This window comes from Myotis lucifugus, unplaced genomic scaffold, assembly GCF_000147115.1.
Source record: "Myotis lucifugus unplaced genomic scaffold, Myoluc2.0 scaffold_53, whole genome shotgun sequence".
NCBI lineage: Eukaryota > Metazoa > Chordata > Mammalia > Chiroptera > Vespertilionidae > Myotis > Myotis lucifugus.
This window is the reverse complement of record NW_005871101.1, coordinates 3,531,591-3,546,843: the sequence shown is the minus strand read 5'-3', so window position 1 is coordinate 3,546,843 and position 15,253 is coordinate 3,531,591. Positions and strand designations below refer to the sequence as shown.

Below are 15,253 nucleotides of genomic sequence, written 5' to 3'. Positions count from 1 at the left end.
GTTTGGGGTATGTTTGTTTAAAAATGTGTTCCTCCAGGCCAATTGCTCTGTTTGATGCTAATTAATTACTTTGCATATCTGTGCACTATGTGGTATCATATTCTACTGTGTGGGGTAGTGACAGATAATAGCATGGTTTGCAGATGTTGAGTTGATGACTTGCTGTAATCTAGATACTGTGCAAGTTATGTAAACTTCCTTAGCCTTCTTTTTCACGTGGATTTTTTCTACTCATCCCTTCTATTGTCACTAAGAATTCAAAAACTTACTACATGTAAATTAGCAATGTAGACCTAAACCAATGTTTTTTGACAATTTTTCTCTCTTATTCCTTTTGTTTCCCTCTTTCCTTTTCATAGTAGCCTAGGGCTTAAAAGTAAAGAAAAAAAAGTGCATAAGAAGCCAAGTTTCCATATAAGCATCTGAGATGGTGTGGGTGGGTGAATAGAGGAGGTGATATAAATGTAGTTTGTAATATGTAGCCTATTATGATAAAATGTCAATTAAAATGGTTACTGACATTTTCTAAACAGCTGTATTTATCCAAGTTAAAATTAAAATAAAGCTACAGACATTTTTCCCAATTTATTATTTTTATTGAGCTACTGAACACTTTCCCCCAAAACAACAAAACAGTTGTTTGTTTGACTTCATCATTCTTTGATAGAGAATGTAAATTACCTTGGGACCCTCAAGACAGTCTTAGTTGCATTTATTCCTGGTGAAAAATACATGCCATTCTTTCCAATTTTTTTTTAAAAAAATAGAAGGTGCAGTTTGTTTCTCATTAAAGTTTTTGGAGTTATACAGCAAGGTTATCTAAGCTTTGAAAATGTGATGGTTAGAGTTTAAGGAACAAGGTAAATTTTGTATGCAAACTTTCTTAGCAGCACCTCAGTCATCATTTTAAGTAGCTGCATCAGTAATCCCAAGGAATTATTAGGCCATTTAAACTGGGAGCGTGCCAGAGACACTTCTCAGGTCTGCAAATTACAGAGATTTTGATTACTTGGTATCCATTCTAATAGGAAGACAAGATTGTTGTATGTGTGTGTGTGTGTGTGTGTGTGTGTGTGTGTGTGTGTGTTTTCTCCATTTGTATCACAATGAGTATGTTATACTGTGATTACTTTCCTTCATAGCTTGTTCTCCCGAGACCAGTGGGGAAGAATGTGGAAGCACCTGTGATTGTCAGAATGGAGGCACCTGCGATCCTCTAACTGGGCAGTGCCAGTGCCCCCCAGGGGTGCATGGGAAAACCTGTGAACATGGTAGGACTGTCTGGTGCTGGTCACATGAGACAACTCTTTAAAGTCTTGAGACTTACTTATTTGCTTTTCATAATTAAAAGGAGGAAAGATGAAAATCAGAGGGAAAGAGGAGAAGAGGGAAAGAGAAGAAATTATGAATGAAAACTTACAAAATGCCATTGAGGCTGTGTGTGGATTTTTCACAGAGACCAGGGGAAAGGCCACATTTTCTACATAGGTTGATAAAGCCAAAAAGAAAACTGCTTTCCCAGGCCCAAGAGCTGAAGACAGATAGTCAATGAAGATATGTCTTTAGGGATTACCAGAGATCATGAGGAGTTTATTAGGGTCCCACAGATGATGGAACTGGGGAGATGGAAGCCAAGTTTACTTCACTCTCTTGAGAGTTACAGGAAGGCTCCTACTGGTGTCCTAAATATTCATTCCCCGGGATAATATATATTCATTCATTCAAATTATATAAAGTCTTTGCAAGGCACTGGGCCACACATTATGATATGGTAATGTGTGCTTTGTGATCAGAACATGAGGAAAAAACAGTCAGTGTGAGCAACTTCTACAGAAGGTGCACTGCAGGAGAAGCTTGCAAAATGAGGGGCATGAGACAGGGAAAGTGTGAGGGAAGAGCATGTCCAGACTCTGAAGTGGGTAGGAGTGAGGTGCCTTAGAGGAACCCGGTCAGCTGGTGGAGTAAAAGTCCTTCGGAGAGTAGTAGTGCTGCATGAGGCAGTCGAAGTAGGGGCTCATAGTCTTGTTAAGTTTGGAGTTTTAATCTGACAGGAGTGTCCAATCATTACAGAATTTAGGCAGAGGGTAATTTTTAAAAGATCTCATTAGCCTCAGTCCACCCAGATTGGGAACATCTCACCTTTTGCGAGCTCCTTATTTCATGTAACAACAGCTCTAGCAAGTTTTGCATATGGGTTAATGTGTGCTTTGTTTGTCCTCCCACCTCTAGGATGCCCTAAAGGACTCTTTGGGAAGAACTGCAAAAGGAAATGTAACTGCGCCAACAATGGCCATTGCCACAGGGTGTACGGTGCCTGTGTGTGTGAGCCAGGGCGCTATGGGAGGTTTTGTCATCTGAGTAAGTCACAGGCACTACATTTGCTCTCTGTGTGAAGCAAGGAGGCTCAGAAAAGTACCAAAAATTAGAAAAAGGAAGAGACTAAAACCATAATTTACACACACACACACACACACACACATATGTATGTATATGTGACAATTTATGTTCTAGTCTTTGTTTAGACTTCTTATTTTAGAGACTCTAGATTTTGATGAATGAAAGAAAACTATTTCTGAATTCTTTACGTGTTTTCCTCATTAATGTTTACCTTAATTATTGAGAAAGGAATGTTACTAGCTCATTTAGAAGGAGGCTTGGCACTTTGTGGGAGCTGCATATTAAAATGAACAGAAAAAGTTTCCATTATTTCTGGGTTCTAGTGTGTAACAATATCATTCCCTAAAATTTCTGCAACAGGCTATTTATTTTGCATTTTGGCCATCAATCATGTTTTACAAAAGATGTGAGAACACACAATCACCAATGAGTACTTCAGTCTCTTAAGTAGCTTATAGGATTTCTCCTAAAGGGACATCTCTGGGTGCCCACCATCCCATCTTGTAGCTATGTGCGAGCACCTGCGAGCCTGAAACATTCTCCACCCTGTTCCTCTACCTGTTCTGTGTGCCCTCCTCTGAAAGTCCTCCCAAGTGGACCTCAGAAATACCATGACCCATCCTTCTATCTAATAAAGAGGTAATATGCAAGTTGACCATCACTCCAACACACAAGATGGCCTGCAGGGGAGGGCAGTTGGGGGGACCAGGCTGGCAGAGGAAGGCAATTAGGGGCGACCAGGCTGGCAAGGGAGGGCAGTTAAGGGTGACCAGGCCAGCAAGGGAGAGCAGTTAGGGGCAATTGGGCCAGCAGGGGAGCAGTTAGACATCGATCAGGCTGGCAGGGGAGTGGTTCAGGGTGATCAGGCTGGCAGGCAGAAGTGGTTAGGGCAATCAGACAGGCAGGCAGGTGAGCAGTTGGGAGCCAGCAGTTCTGGAATGTGAGAGGGATCCCAGATTGGAGAAGGTGCAGGCTGGGCTGAGGGACACCCCTCCCCCTGCATGAATTTTATGCACTGAGCCTCTAGTTTCTTAATAACAGAGACCTTTTAGAGTTTTATATTGCATTTTTAGTTGATTATCCATGGATTTTGTCTATTTTATAAAGGTATGTCCTGAGAAAACAGAGAGTAAATTGTGACTCCAAATAGAGAGCCAGGAAGGCATCATGGAAAGCTAAACCTGGGTAATGAGAAATGGTCTGGCTTGGGTTAGTAATATAGAAGAGAAGGGGAGAAGGCAGGGGTAAATGTGAAAAATGCATGTGTATAGGGAATGTTACAGAACATCATGTACCTCCTAGAATATGCCAAGAGAAGAAAACTCACCTAGAAACAAAGATAACATCATTTCTATTATTGTTCCTCCAGGGCAGCAATTGTCAACCTTTGCATCTAGTGGCATACATAAACTAATTACTAAAATTCTGCAGGACACCAACAAATATTTTTTTTTGGTGATGTGACAAAAAATAGGTATAATTTTTATTGGTTCACAAAAAATAATAATAGTAATTACCTACCCTTTTGCTCCTATGTGAGTTTTTAAAAAAAATCAGGTGCCTATACTTGTACCTAGTATATAAGGATTTCCGGTACCAAGAATTAACCAATCAGATGCAACCTTATTTGTGACATGACCAATAAGATGCAATTCTATTCTAGTACCTGTATATTTATAGTTCAAAACTGGGCATTCATACCAGACAGCTGTTGTTGTGTTGGCTGTGTTATTTTTTTAAATTTGACAATCTAAGGGAAAAGAGGTCAGTCCCCTGACTAAATAGTCAGGTATTGCAAGTCTTAAAAATTCTTGCAGCACACCAGTTGAAAATCGCTGCTCTGGGATAACAGGGTACATCCCATTATGTAGCAATAACTTTTGAATATTTTATAAGGAAATACTATATATTTTGGCAAAAAGCACATTAAAATCATAACTCATCTGGTCAAATATTTGAAGAGCAAATGGTTGTGGTGGTAATAGTAGTTAGCATTTTGAATATGACCATCTTTCAAAAAGATATGCACATTTCAATTTTTCAATACTTTTTGCTTAGATGTGAGGCCTCATTTATTAATGCCACTTGCCTGGCCCTGAGAAGCTTCAGTTTGAAAACCTATATTAATTTTCTAGAGCTGTTGTAATAAAGTGCCACAAACGGAGTGCCTTCACTGATGGATATCTATTGCCTCACAGTTCTTGAGGCTAGAAGTCTGGGATGAAGGTGTTAGCAGGCCATACTCCCTCTGAGGCACCAGGATCAGTTCCAGACCTCTATCCTAGCTTCCTTCGCTTATGACAGCATAACTCCAGTCTTCACGTGGCATCCTCCCTGTATGAGTATCTCTGTGTCCAAATGTTCTCTATGTATAAGGACACCAGCCTTATCATATTAGAGGCCCATCCTTCAGTATGAACTCATTTGAATGGATTACATCATTGATGATGTAGTTTACAAATAAGGCTCTTTCTGAAGTATTGGGGGTAAGGACTTCAACATATGAATTTTTGGAGGACATATTTCAATGTATAACACTGATTAGACACTGGATTGACTAAAGAAGTTACTTCTCCCACTTGTCCTTTTTTTTTCTAGTCACATTTCCAGTGATAAGCTCTTGATATACCCACCTGTCACATTTTAAATACTCCATTGTGCCTGAGCTGTCCACTGAACCACTGTTCTGGATGCTGAGCCAGAAAGAGTAAGGGCATGGAAGTCAATGCAGGGAAGAGTTCTGGGATGAACAAGGAAAGGCCTGCACCAAGGAAGATAATATCTCTGAGAGACATTGGGGATGGTGGGGCTGGGGAAGAACTCAATACTTGGAAGCCACAGGAAAGATGAACAAGGATTAGTATAACTTATCATCCAAATGAGATAATATTAACAGTGAAAAAGGAGCTCTGTTAATAATTCTTTTCTGCTTTAGAGGTAACCCTGTCCATCCTGGCAGGGACAAGAATCACCCTACATCAGGGCATTGTAACCACCACTCTCAATTATCTCTGCTAATAATAGTAGATATTAGAGATGTTAATTTCCATTCACCAGAAAATCAATTGGCTTATTTTGTTCTTTAAAAGCCTATATAGGCATACAATACAATTACCTTGAGCCTGGAGGGCACTTGAAGGATCTTTTACCTGATAAGTCCCTTGGACATCTGTAAGGGAAAGAAAAAATGGCCAGAGGTGTATTTTGGAAAGGGGATTGAATTACTGTAAGTAACTCCTCAAAGAGAGACCTAAGGGTAGGCTTTCCTGAATGCAAAGGTAGGGTTTTCAAGTGATAATTCTTGTGCTATCATTCCATTTGTAAAACCTGATTGCATGGGGAAAATAGTGAAGGAAAGGCAAGCACCATTTGTCAACGATGTAGCCAAGATAATGCTACTGTCAGGATGAAAGTTTTGTGTTATCTACAGAATGTAAAAGTATTTCTGATTACCATATAATGAAAGGGAAGGGGAACAATGGTGAGCTTCACATCAGTGCTTGTCCATCATCTCCATGCTGTGGCAGGATGAATATGGGGCCTGGCAGGCCTTTGCAGTCCTTGGAGAATTTTAACTATGGGCCCCAGTGGAGCACATTGAGAAGCAATTTCTACCAGAAGCCCCAAAGCCTTTTAAGTAGTGCAGGCTTCACTGTTCACATCCACGTGCCAAAAAGCAAATGAATTGCCTGATTTGAAAGACATTTGTTTCCCTCGTTTTTTTGTTTTTTCTTTTGGCAGTTAGGATGATACCCTTGTTTTCCCCATAATCAGGCCCTGCAGAACTACATGCCTGTGCACTAACAATGTGGAAAAACACCAAGGTGTGGCTTTCAGGTGACAGTTTGCCTCAATTTGCTTGCAGACTGTCCCAAGGGGGCCTATGGGGCTGGCTGCTCTTCAGAATGTCAGTGTGTGGAGGAGAACACCCTGGAATGCAGCGCCAAAAATGGCAGTTGCACCTGCAAATCTGGTTACCAAGGCAACAGATGCCAGAAAGGTACAATCTGATGCTAAATTTTCTTTCTTCTCTAATAACAACGCTCAGCCTTTGTTCAGCACCATCTGATCATTACTTATTTCATCCGCCAGTGTTCTCAGGAGATGGGTAAGCTTTATTAATCCCCTATTTGCAGGTGAGGAAACTGAGACACAGGGCAATAACCTTATTTAACCTTGCCATCTCAGCCTCTGCGTTAGCTGTCCCCTTCGGAGCTTGGGCAAGGGAGGGAAGAAAGATCACATTGCAGAGAACCTTGTCATAAGAAGATTAAAGCTGGTCCGTCACTTCTTTGAGGTGAACAAATCAACCAAGGGCACTGCTAGCTTTCAGAGTAAAAAAAAAAAATTCTCTTTATATCTAAAGACAGATCATTCAAACAAATTCACCTCAAAATTCTAACCACGGAAACATGTTGGAAAATTTAAATCTAGTTATCAGTGTGGTCCTTTTGCATATTTCTAAGTATTACATCGGTTTTTTAAATAATTATAGAAATATAAAAGTTTATGTACATCCTAATTCCAATTATAAGTAACATATGTTGATATAAGTGTGTCGGTGCATAGAAAAATTGGAAAAGGGTATTCCACGTTTTAGAAATGGCTGTCTCCACTGTGGTTTCATGGAGATCTTCTCCCTGGGTATCTGCAGGGTTCTTCCACTTTATCACCAAGCCTTAGGCCACCTTTTCACTGAACCTCCTCAGTACCACCCTCCTTAAAATTGCAACTTGTATGTCTTTTTGAACTCTAATTATTTTTTCCCAAGTGCTTTTTATCTTTAAACATAACATATCCTATAATTATTATTATGTCTAATATTTATTGCCTGTCTTGCCTGCTAGAAGCTAATCACTACAGGAGAAGGGCAGCTGTTCCTTTTGTTCAAAAAAGTGTCCCCAAACTCCTAGAACAATCCTGACATCCAGGACTTGGTCAATAAGTGTGCTTTGAACTGAATACATAAAATGCATCTTTAATTTTATTTTTTATAGATTTTTTCTCATGGTATCATGTATTCTGCATTAAGCGCTTGGTACTGCTTTATTCAGGAGAAATTATCACAGTGAGATGGAACATATAACAAATGAAATGATCATAACTAACAGCAAGGTGAACTATTTGCCTTTGACATGATCCAAGAACAATCTTTTTTCCCACTTTAATATATTTTTATTGATTTCAGAGAAGACGGGAGAGGGAGATAGAAACATCAATAATGAGAGCAAATCATGCATCAGCTGCCCCCTGCCTGCCCCCCACTGGGGATTGAGCCCACAACCCAGGCATGTGCCCTAGACTGGGAATGGAACAGTGACCTCCTGGCTCATAGGTTGATGTTCAAATACTGAGCCACACCAGCTGGGTAAAGAGCAATGTTTTCTAAAATCAGGAGGACATTTGGTGGTTTTATAACCAGTCAATCAATGGGTCTGAGCTGCCTGTCACTATTTGAGCCAATTCAGCAAGAGACAGGGTTGAATCAATAATGCGGACAGTATGGGAGAGTAGCAGGTCATCCACAAAAATCTGCTCTGTCCTCCACCATAAGCCAGCTGCTTATATTGGGTAGAAAGATGAAGATTATATGGGGAAGTAGGCAAAAGGGCATGGCAAATGGGTAGTTTACAGGTAATGTGGGCTGGATATTTGCAAAGGCCTGTGGATATGCAAAGGGCTGACTGCTCTGGTTTCTACAACAAGGTTTTTAATCTTTCCATGATAATAGACAGCTCCAGGAGGGGGAGGATGGGCTGCATTTCCAAGTGAGCTCCCAGGTCCTGCATGCAACTCCCAGCCAGGTTAGAATGTGCCTTCTTCAATCAGAACAACGCAATCACAGTTAACAGAGCATGATTAATACTTCTTACAATTATAGCTGATCCCCAACATTCTATTTCTGCCCCTATCAGGTTTGAAAGGAGGCCATCACACCTTATAGTCCATTCACAGAGACAGGCCCTGGGCGTAGAGCTGTCTTTGGCCTTTGTGTATCACAAGTGCTCCTTGCATGACCATCTTCTGAGAGTTGCAGGGCCTGTTGGAGGTGACTGAAAGGGCGAAAGTGCTCTAGGTCTCCCAGGTCATCCTGTGGCTATGGAACTGGAGTGTGTTAGCAGCAATGTCTGTCTAGATTTCATGGAGTGAGGGCTATTTAGGGAGCTGGACTGTGACTTTTTAAGCAATGGGGAAAAGTACTTGGGCCAGAACCCTGATATTACACAAATGTGTTTTCCATGGTGTAAGAATGGGTCCCAGGCCAAATCTCTCAGCCTCCTTCTGCTTCAACTGATTTTTAAGGCTCGAGTCAGCCCCTTATTCACTTCCCCACCAGAGAAGTCATGGCCTGGAAGGCAATGCATGAGGAGACAATACCATATACACACACACCTGGGTAAAGTTAATTTATGCTGATAACATTCTCTTAAAGCAGCTGCTGAATATACTTTATTGGAACATGCTTCTGAGATTCCCACCGTGAAGAAAAATGAGTTGAAAGTATATGCAAATCAGCAAAATAGAGAGGTCACCATAATCTCTCAAAAACATATTATTTTTCAATCAGATAACTTTGTCCAATTCTGATATTTGTGTCTAACCACAAAATGAAATTATGAATCAGACCGGAGTGGGTGAATGGGATCACCATGATTGGCAGCTGAAATCAAGGCAAAAAGAGCTCTCCAAGCCATGGGCATGATGAAAATCAGGCCTGTTTTTCTTTCTCTTTTTCAAGTGCTCCTAGAGCCAGACATGTCTTTAAAAATCTTGACTCCATCCCTGTGTCTCGATTGCAGATGAATAGTTAATTAAAGGCTGCAAATTGTTTCAATGGCACTAATGAACAGTGCTCTCCACAATCAGCACCAGGTCTTACTCAGCCCATCAGTCATGACTTTTAAGAGCAGAAGAGCCAGTATCTACAGGAATCTGTGAAAGAGCAAAAATGAGAAAGAGAGGAAATAAAATCCAGCCAATGTTTTTGTTTTGATTAGTTTGTAGCCCGGGGCAGTTTGGACCCCAGCTGCAGGCAGACCTCTGAATGTGGAGGACTCTGGCCCAGCCGGCCTTGGAGTCCATCTAAGGAGGCTTATTCAACCCTTATATCATTATAATAAGGACAGACTTATGTTACAATCGTTCCACATTGAATGAACTTCAATTTGAACTCTGGTGTCTCTCGGTTAATAGACTTGACAGGTGCTGAGTAGCTAGTATTGCAGCCTAAGTTTGCTGTAGTGCCGAGAGCCAGAAGATCTGGGTTCGATTCTGACTTTGCTTCTTCTGAGCTGTCTGGCCCAGAGTAAGTCCCTTAACCTCTCCCAGCCTCAGTTACCTATTTAAAATGAAGCTAAAGTTGCTTATGTCGTACAGTAATTTTTATGCAAATGTGAGCTAATGTATGCAAAGTGCACGGCACAGAGTAAGTGATCAAGAGATAATAGCCAGAAATGGTTTAAACATCCCAAGAAATTTAATAATTCTGTTATTCAGTGAAACGCTGCCCAGGAAAGAAGATACTTCACAGGCCAACTTGGCCTGATGTAACTTCCCACAATTGTGATGTGTTTAGAAAAGTTTCACCATTGTCTCCGTGTTAAAGGAATGCTTTCTACCAGGTTTCTAATTCCAGTGGTTTTGGTGGTAGGATGCAGGTGGAAGCCTCTATCCGAGCCCTCAGAGGTCCCAGCAGCATCGGCCCTCTTTTCCAGCTCAAAAGCATTCAACAAAGCAGCACGTTCTCCTCTTTGTACATTGTTTGCTCCTATAAAATACACAAATTAGAAGCCCCTGGGGTGGTTCTCCTGGCTTACAATAGAAGCAAAGACTAGGAGAAAAGATTCTGGCGACCATTTGGGGACAGCTTCCCAAGCATCGCTCCTCCTAAGCTTCCTTTACAAATTACATCTCATTTTCAGGTTTTGTTCTGTGCAACTGCCTCCAAAGACATATATCAAAATCGCTTCCATTGTCACTGTCTGAAAAACCACATTTTCAGCAAAAACACAACCTCTGTATCTGTGTTTCCAACGTGACAAGATACAGCATCATGTTGGTTTCTTCAGGGAATATTTTTGGAAGTGCTATAAATCCTTGGAGGCTACTCAAATGTTTCTTTGTTTGCAGCCCAGGGGTACACACATGCACTCACTCACACACATACACACGCAACACTTTTCCAACTCACTTACCTGGGACCATCTTGATTTATTACAAGTCTTAGCTCCTTTCTTTCTGTCTTTTTACTTGACAAGCCTGCCCTGATGGACTCTGGGGACCAGAGTGCCAGGTCTCCTGTGGACCCTGTGAGAATGGAGGTCAATGCAACAAAAAAACTGGAAACTGTGACTGTCCTCCTGGTTACACAGGAAAAGACTGCACCACACGTAAGTCATTAATCTAGAAAAGATAACCAACAAATCAACAAAGTTGTTAGCTTTATAAATGCTTTTTTTCTAACTGATCTATGAGGTGTTTTGATAGGGTACATCTTTCAATTATCTATTGTTGCATAACAAACCATTCAAATATTTTGTGGCTTAAAATGATGATTTATTATTTCTTTTGATCCTGTGGGTTGATGAGATGCTTCTCCTGCCGGTCTTACTTGGAGTCACTGGTGGTTACTTCCAGTTAGTAAATTATCTGGGGAATGGGCTTGAGTGGCCTTCTCAGACAGCGGACCTAGCCTTTCCCATATATAACATTTCCATAAGGTTAGGTTGGGCTTCCTCATAGCATGGCAATCTCAAAACAAGGGTCCAAGAAGGAGTGCCCCCAAAGTGTGAAAGTGGACACCATAATGTGTCAGAAGCTTAGCTTCAGAAGCCACACATCATCATTTCTGCCACATTCTCTTGGTTAAAACAAATCATTAGGCCAGATTCTACCTCTGATCAGAGTAGCAGTAAAATCGCATTGCAGAAGATCTGCTAGCTGGGAGATAGGGTTGCAGCCATCTTTGCAACCAAGTTATCACAGTATTTGAAGTTATGCTGAGATGAGAGGCACTCTAAAGAATCTGTTAGCCCTAGCTGGTTTGGCTCAGTGGATAGCACACTGGCCTTCGGACTCAAGGGTCCCAGGTTTAATTCTGGTCAAGGGCACCTGCTTGGGTTGCGGGCTTGATTCCCCAGTAAGGGGCATGCAGAAGGCAGCCAATAAATGATTCTCTGTCATCTGTTTCTATCTCTCTCCCTTTCCCTTTCTCTCTGAAATCAATCTATCTATCTATCTATCTATCTATCTATCTATCTATCTATCTTACCTAATAATAGACAAACATGTAAATTGACCAGACCTTCACTATGCTACCCAGACAATCAGAAGAGTATGCAAATTAACCTAACAAAGATGGTGGTTAATTTGCATACGTAGGCTCCACGCGGTGGAGCAAAACCTGACAGCCCCAGGACTGGCAGAGCAGCAAAAGCCTCACGGCCCCAGGGCCGGCTCCGGCTGGAGCCCGGCCAGAGTGAAGGCCTGGGTGCCAGGTGCTGGAGGAAAACCGGTGCCAGCAGCCAGGGGAAAGGAAGGCCTATTGCACGAATCTCTTTGTGCAACAGGCCTCTAGTCCTATATAATAAAAGGCTAATATGAAAATTGACCAAATGGTGGAACGACTGGTCGCTATGATGTGCACTGACCACCAGGGGGCAGACACTCATGCAGCAGCTGTCCCCTGGTGGTCAGTGCACTCCCACAGTGGGAGCACTGCTCAGGCAGAAGCTGGGCTCATGGCTGGCAAGTGCAGTGGTGGTGGCGGGAACCTCTCCTGCCTCCGCAACAACTCTAAGGATGTCCGACTGACGGCTATCGGATATCCCCTGAGGGCTCCCGGACTGCAGGCTGGGCTGAGGGTCCCCCTGCCCCCTGAGTGCACAAATTTCATGCACCAGGCCTCTAGTATCAATATATATAAAAGCCAACCACCGGAACACTGGAATGACCAGAATGACCAGTCACTATGACGCCCACTGTGGCCTTAACTGTGGGTGGGGCCGGCCGGCCAACCTCCTGTGGCCCTTCCCCCTGGCTGGCCCCACTCCAGATCAGCCCCCCACCCCAATCAGGGGCAGGGCCAGCCAGCCAACTACCCATGGACCCTCCCCCAGGCCACTGACCCCCTATTGGCCCCCCCACCCACCCCATTCTGGGACGGGGCCAGCTGGACCCCACCCATGCATGAATTCGTGCACTGGGCCTCTAGTGTGTATATATATATATATATATATATATATATATGAAAGAATCTGTTTGTCTGTATTTATAATTATTGTCAGAGTGGAAACAAATCATAGACCGATAAAAAGTCATTAGATAAAATGAATTTGTTTCAAGGAGCCAGTAGAACTACTACCTTGCTGCTACCTTTTCTGCTTGTGATTCTTACCTTACCTCTGTTACCCCTGTCTGTCCTACCTTCTCTACTCTATCCACAGTGGGATAGAGTAACCTGAGAGCTTCAGGAAAGCTGTGGGCTGGATGCTAATATTGGTATTTTCTTTTGTAATTTTTTTTCAGTTACAATTGACATACAATATTACATTAGCTTCAGATGTATAAGTTTAACTTACAAAGTGATCACCCCTATAAGTCTGATACCCATCTGACACCATGTATAGTTATTACAATATTATTTTTACATTGCTGTTTTAAATATGTCTAATAAAGGTTAGGATAAGTCTGTTGTTTGTGATGATCTTTGATTTTAGGAGGTGAAAATGGTGATTTGAATTAACTTTCAGTGCTTAGGACTTTCTATAAACCAGCAAGCAAGTAAAACCAGAAACCTAAATGTAAACATAAAATGTAATACCAGGATGGTATTTAGCACTTAGTTCATCATCTGGCCATTTTGGGAATGCATTGTTATCCCTAAGGACAATGTCCACGCCCGAAGACTTTTCTGGATATAACTAGGTGGTTTTTACTTTGGGACTGTTATTCTGGCTCTGTTGACAAACATTTCTAACAGTGTAAAGCGTGCTGCTGCAGCAGTTGGCTAGCCCTAACCTACTTGTTTGCTTTAAAAAAAAAAAGCCTAAAGGTAAGAATTTACATATTCAAAAGGTAGTTACCTGCTATTTCCACAGTGAAGTGACATTTTCTGTCTAACTCAACTTTAATGGAATAATTATTAAGCAGATAGTGACAAAGTTTATACTGTTCCAATTGTCATGGTGACATAAATAGACTATTTAAAAACTAGTGAAGAGATAAACTGTTCATTCTTTAAAATATTAATGTAATAATTATGTTACAATTCTCTTCCATTCTAGGATTTTAAACCCCAGCAGAATATACCGTGATAGTGCTGAGAGATTTTTTATGACAAGTAGTAGGGTCTTAATTTTGTTGGCAACCTAATATGAGATAATGTATTGAATAGAATAGGCAAAAATATTCCCCATCTTCTAGTCCAGTTCAGTTTTTGTGTTATGTGCTATTATCTGATTTTACACACATAAACAGGAAAGACAAATTATATAATCATTATATTCATATATTTAGTAACATGAATGGAACCAAAGGGTAGGACTTATTAAAAATGCTTTGTGCATACTCCCCAAAGACTGCATGGCATTTAAAAAGAGGTTTGTGTTTTAAGAAAAGCATACATTTCTCTAAATATCCTGTTATGATGCTTACAGAATTTTAAAACCTAGTTATTCAACATAATGATCTGCAAAAATGCCTATAAACTATACAAGGTAATAAGTTTTAGAGGCAGGAAGGATCAAAAAGCTATTTCTAAAGATATTAGCTTTATATAAATTCTGATTTTTTTAAATTTATAAATACAATTACTTGGGGAAAATAATTCCTTTTTTAAAAAGGGTTTTATTTCACTTTGTCAGAAAACACTCTGTATTATGATAGGTTGTATTTTTTTTACACTCCCTAATCTTATTGAGGAAGGCGGCAGCTATGGCTTCATAGTTATTCTCACACCCTTGATAAGAAAGTACCATCTCAGACAAGGACAGTTTCACTCTCTATATATGGCATTTTACCAAGTAGTTTGAAAAATTAGATAAATTTTTCTTCATCCCAGCATTATTTATAATAATAAAATATAAAATAATGGCAACCTAAATATCCACCAGGAGAATGATTAAAAATAATTCTATAACACATTAGTAAACTATTCTGAGGCCATTGAGATTCATGTTTTGGAAGAATGTGCAATGTCAGGAGAATTGACATTAAGTGATGTATATAAAGAATGATCCAAATTCATAAAACATGTACTCAAGTGTAAAAATGGAAAATTGTAGCAGAAAGGACAGTAATTGTTAACACTGGCCATCTCTATATGGTTAGACTATGGGTGAATGTTTTTCTCTTTTGTACACTTTTGTCTTCCCCATATTCACTACTTTACATTTTCACCTTTAACAATCTGGGGATGGGGAAATTAATCATCTTCGGACCAATCATTGACTAAATATCCAAGTAAGATAATTGTTCTTAAAAGAGTGTCTGGTGGGCTTAACTGTTCCCAAATAGGGAAGAGGTTGTCCTTCCGTCTAACTGAACTTGTTGCTCTTCACATTTAAGTTGGGTTTCTTCTGTTTACATGATGTGAATATTGAGCATTGCTTGGCAGCACCACTAACACTTAAAAACAAACAAGCAAACAAAGAAACTTAAAGCACATAGGTCTACCTTAGTGATATCGCAGGTTCAGTTCCAGACCACCACAATAAAGCAAATTTCTTAATAGAGCAAGACACAATTTTTTGGTTTCCCAGTGTACATAGGAGTTATGTTAAAACTATATTAGTCTATTAAGTGTGCAATAGCATTATGTCTAAAAAATGTGCATACTTTATTGCTAAAAAAATGC

At 40.6% G+C, this 15,253-nt stretch overlaps 1 protein-coding gene across 1 annotated transcript in view; it reads left to right on the top strand.

The window, feature by feature from the left end:
- The window catches only part of MEGF6 (multiple EGF like domains 6), a 172,777-nt gene that overhangs the window by 75,672 nt on the left and 81,852 nt on the right, over positions 1-15,253 (top strand). Inside the window, exons 10-14 of the mRNA XM_023753913.1 lie at positions 1,143-1,271; positions 2,230-2,358; positions 6,263-6,397; positions 8,831-8,898; positions 10,656-10,787. Coding sequence (XP_023609681.1) covers positions 1,143-1,271; positions 2,230-2,358; positions 6,263-6,397; positions 8,831-8,898; positions 10,656-10,787 — 593 coding nt within the window. The remainder of the gene's footprint in view (positions 1-1,142; positions 1,272-2,229; positions 2,359-6,262; positions 6,398-8,830; positions 8,899-10,655; positions 10,788-15,253) is intronic.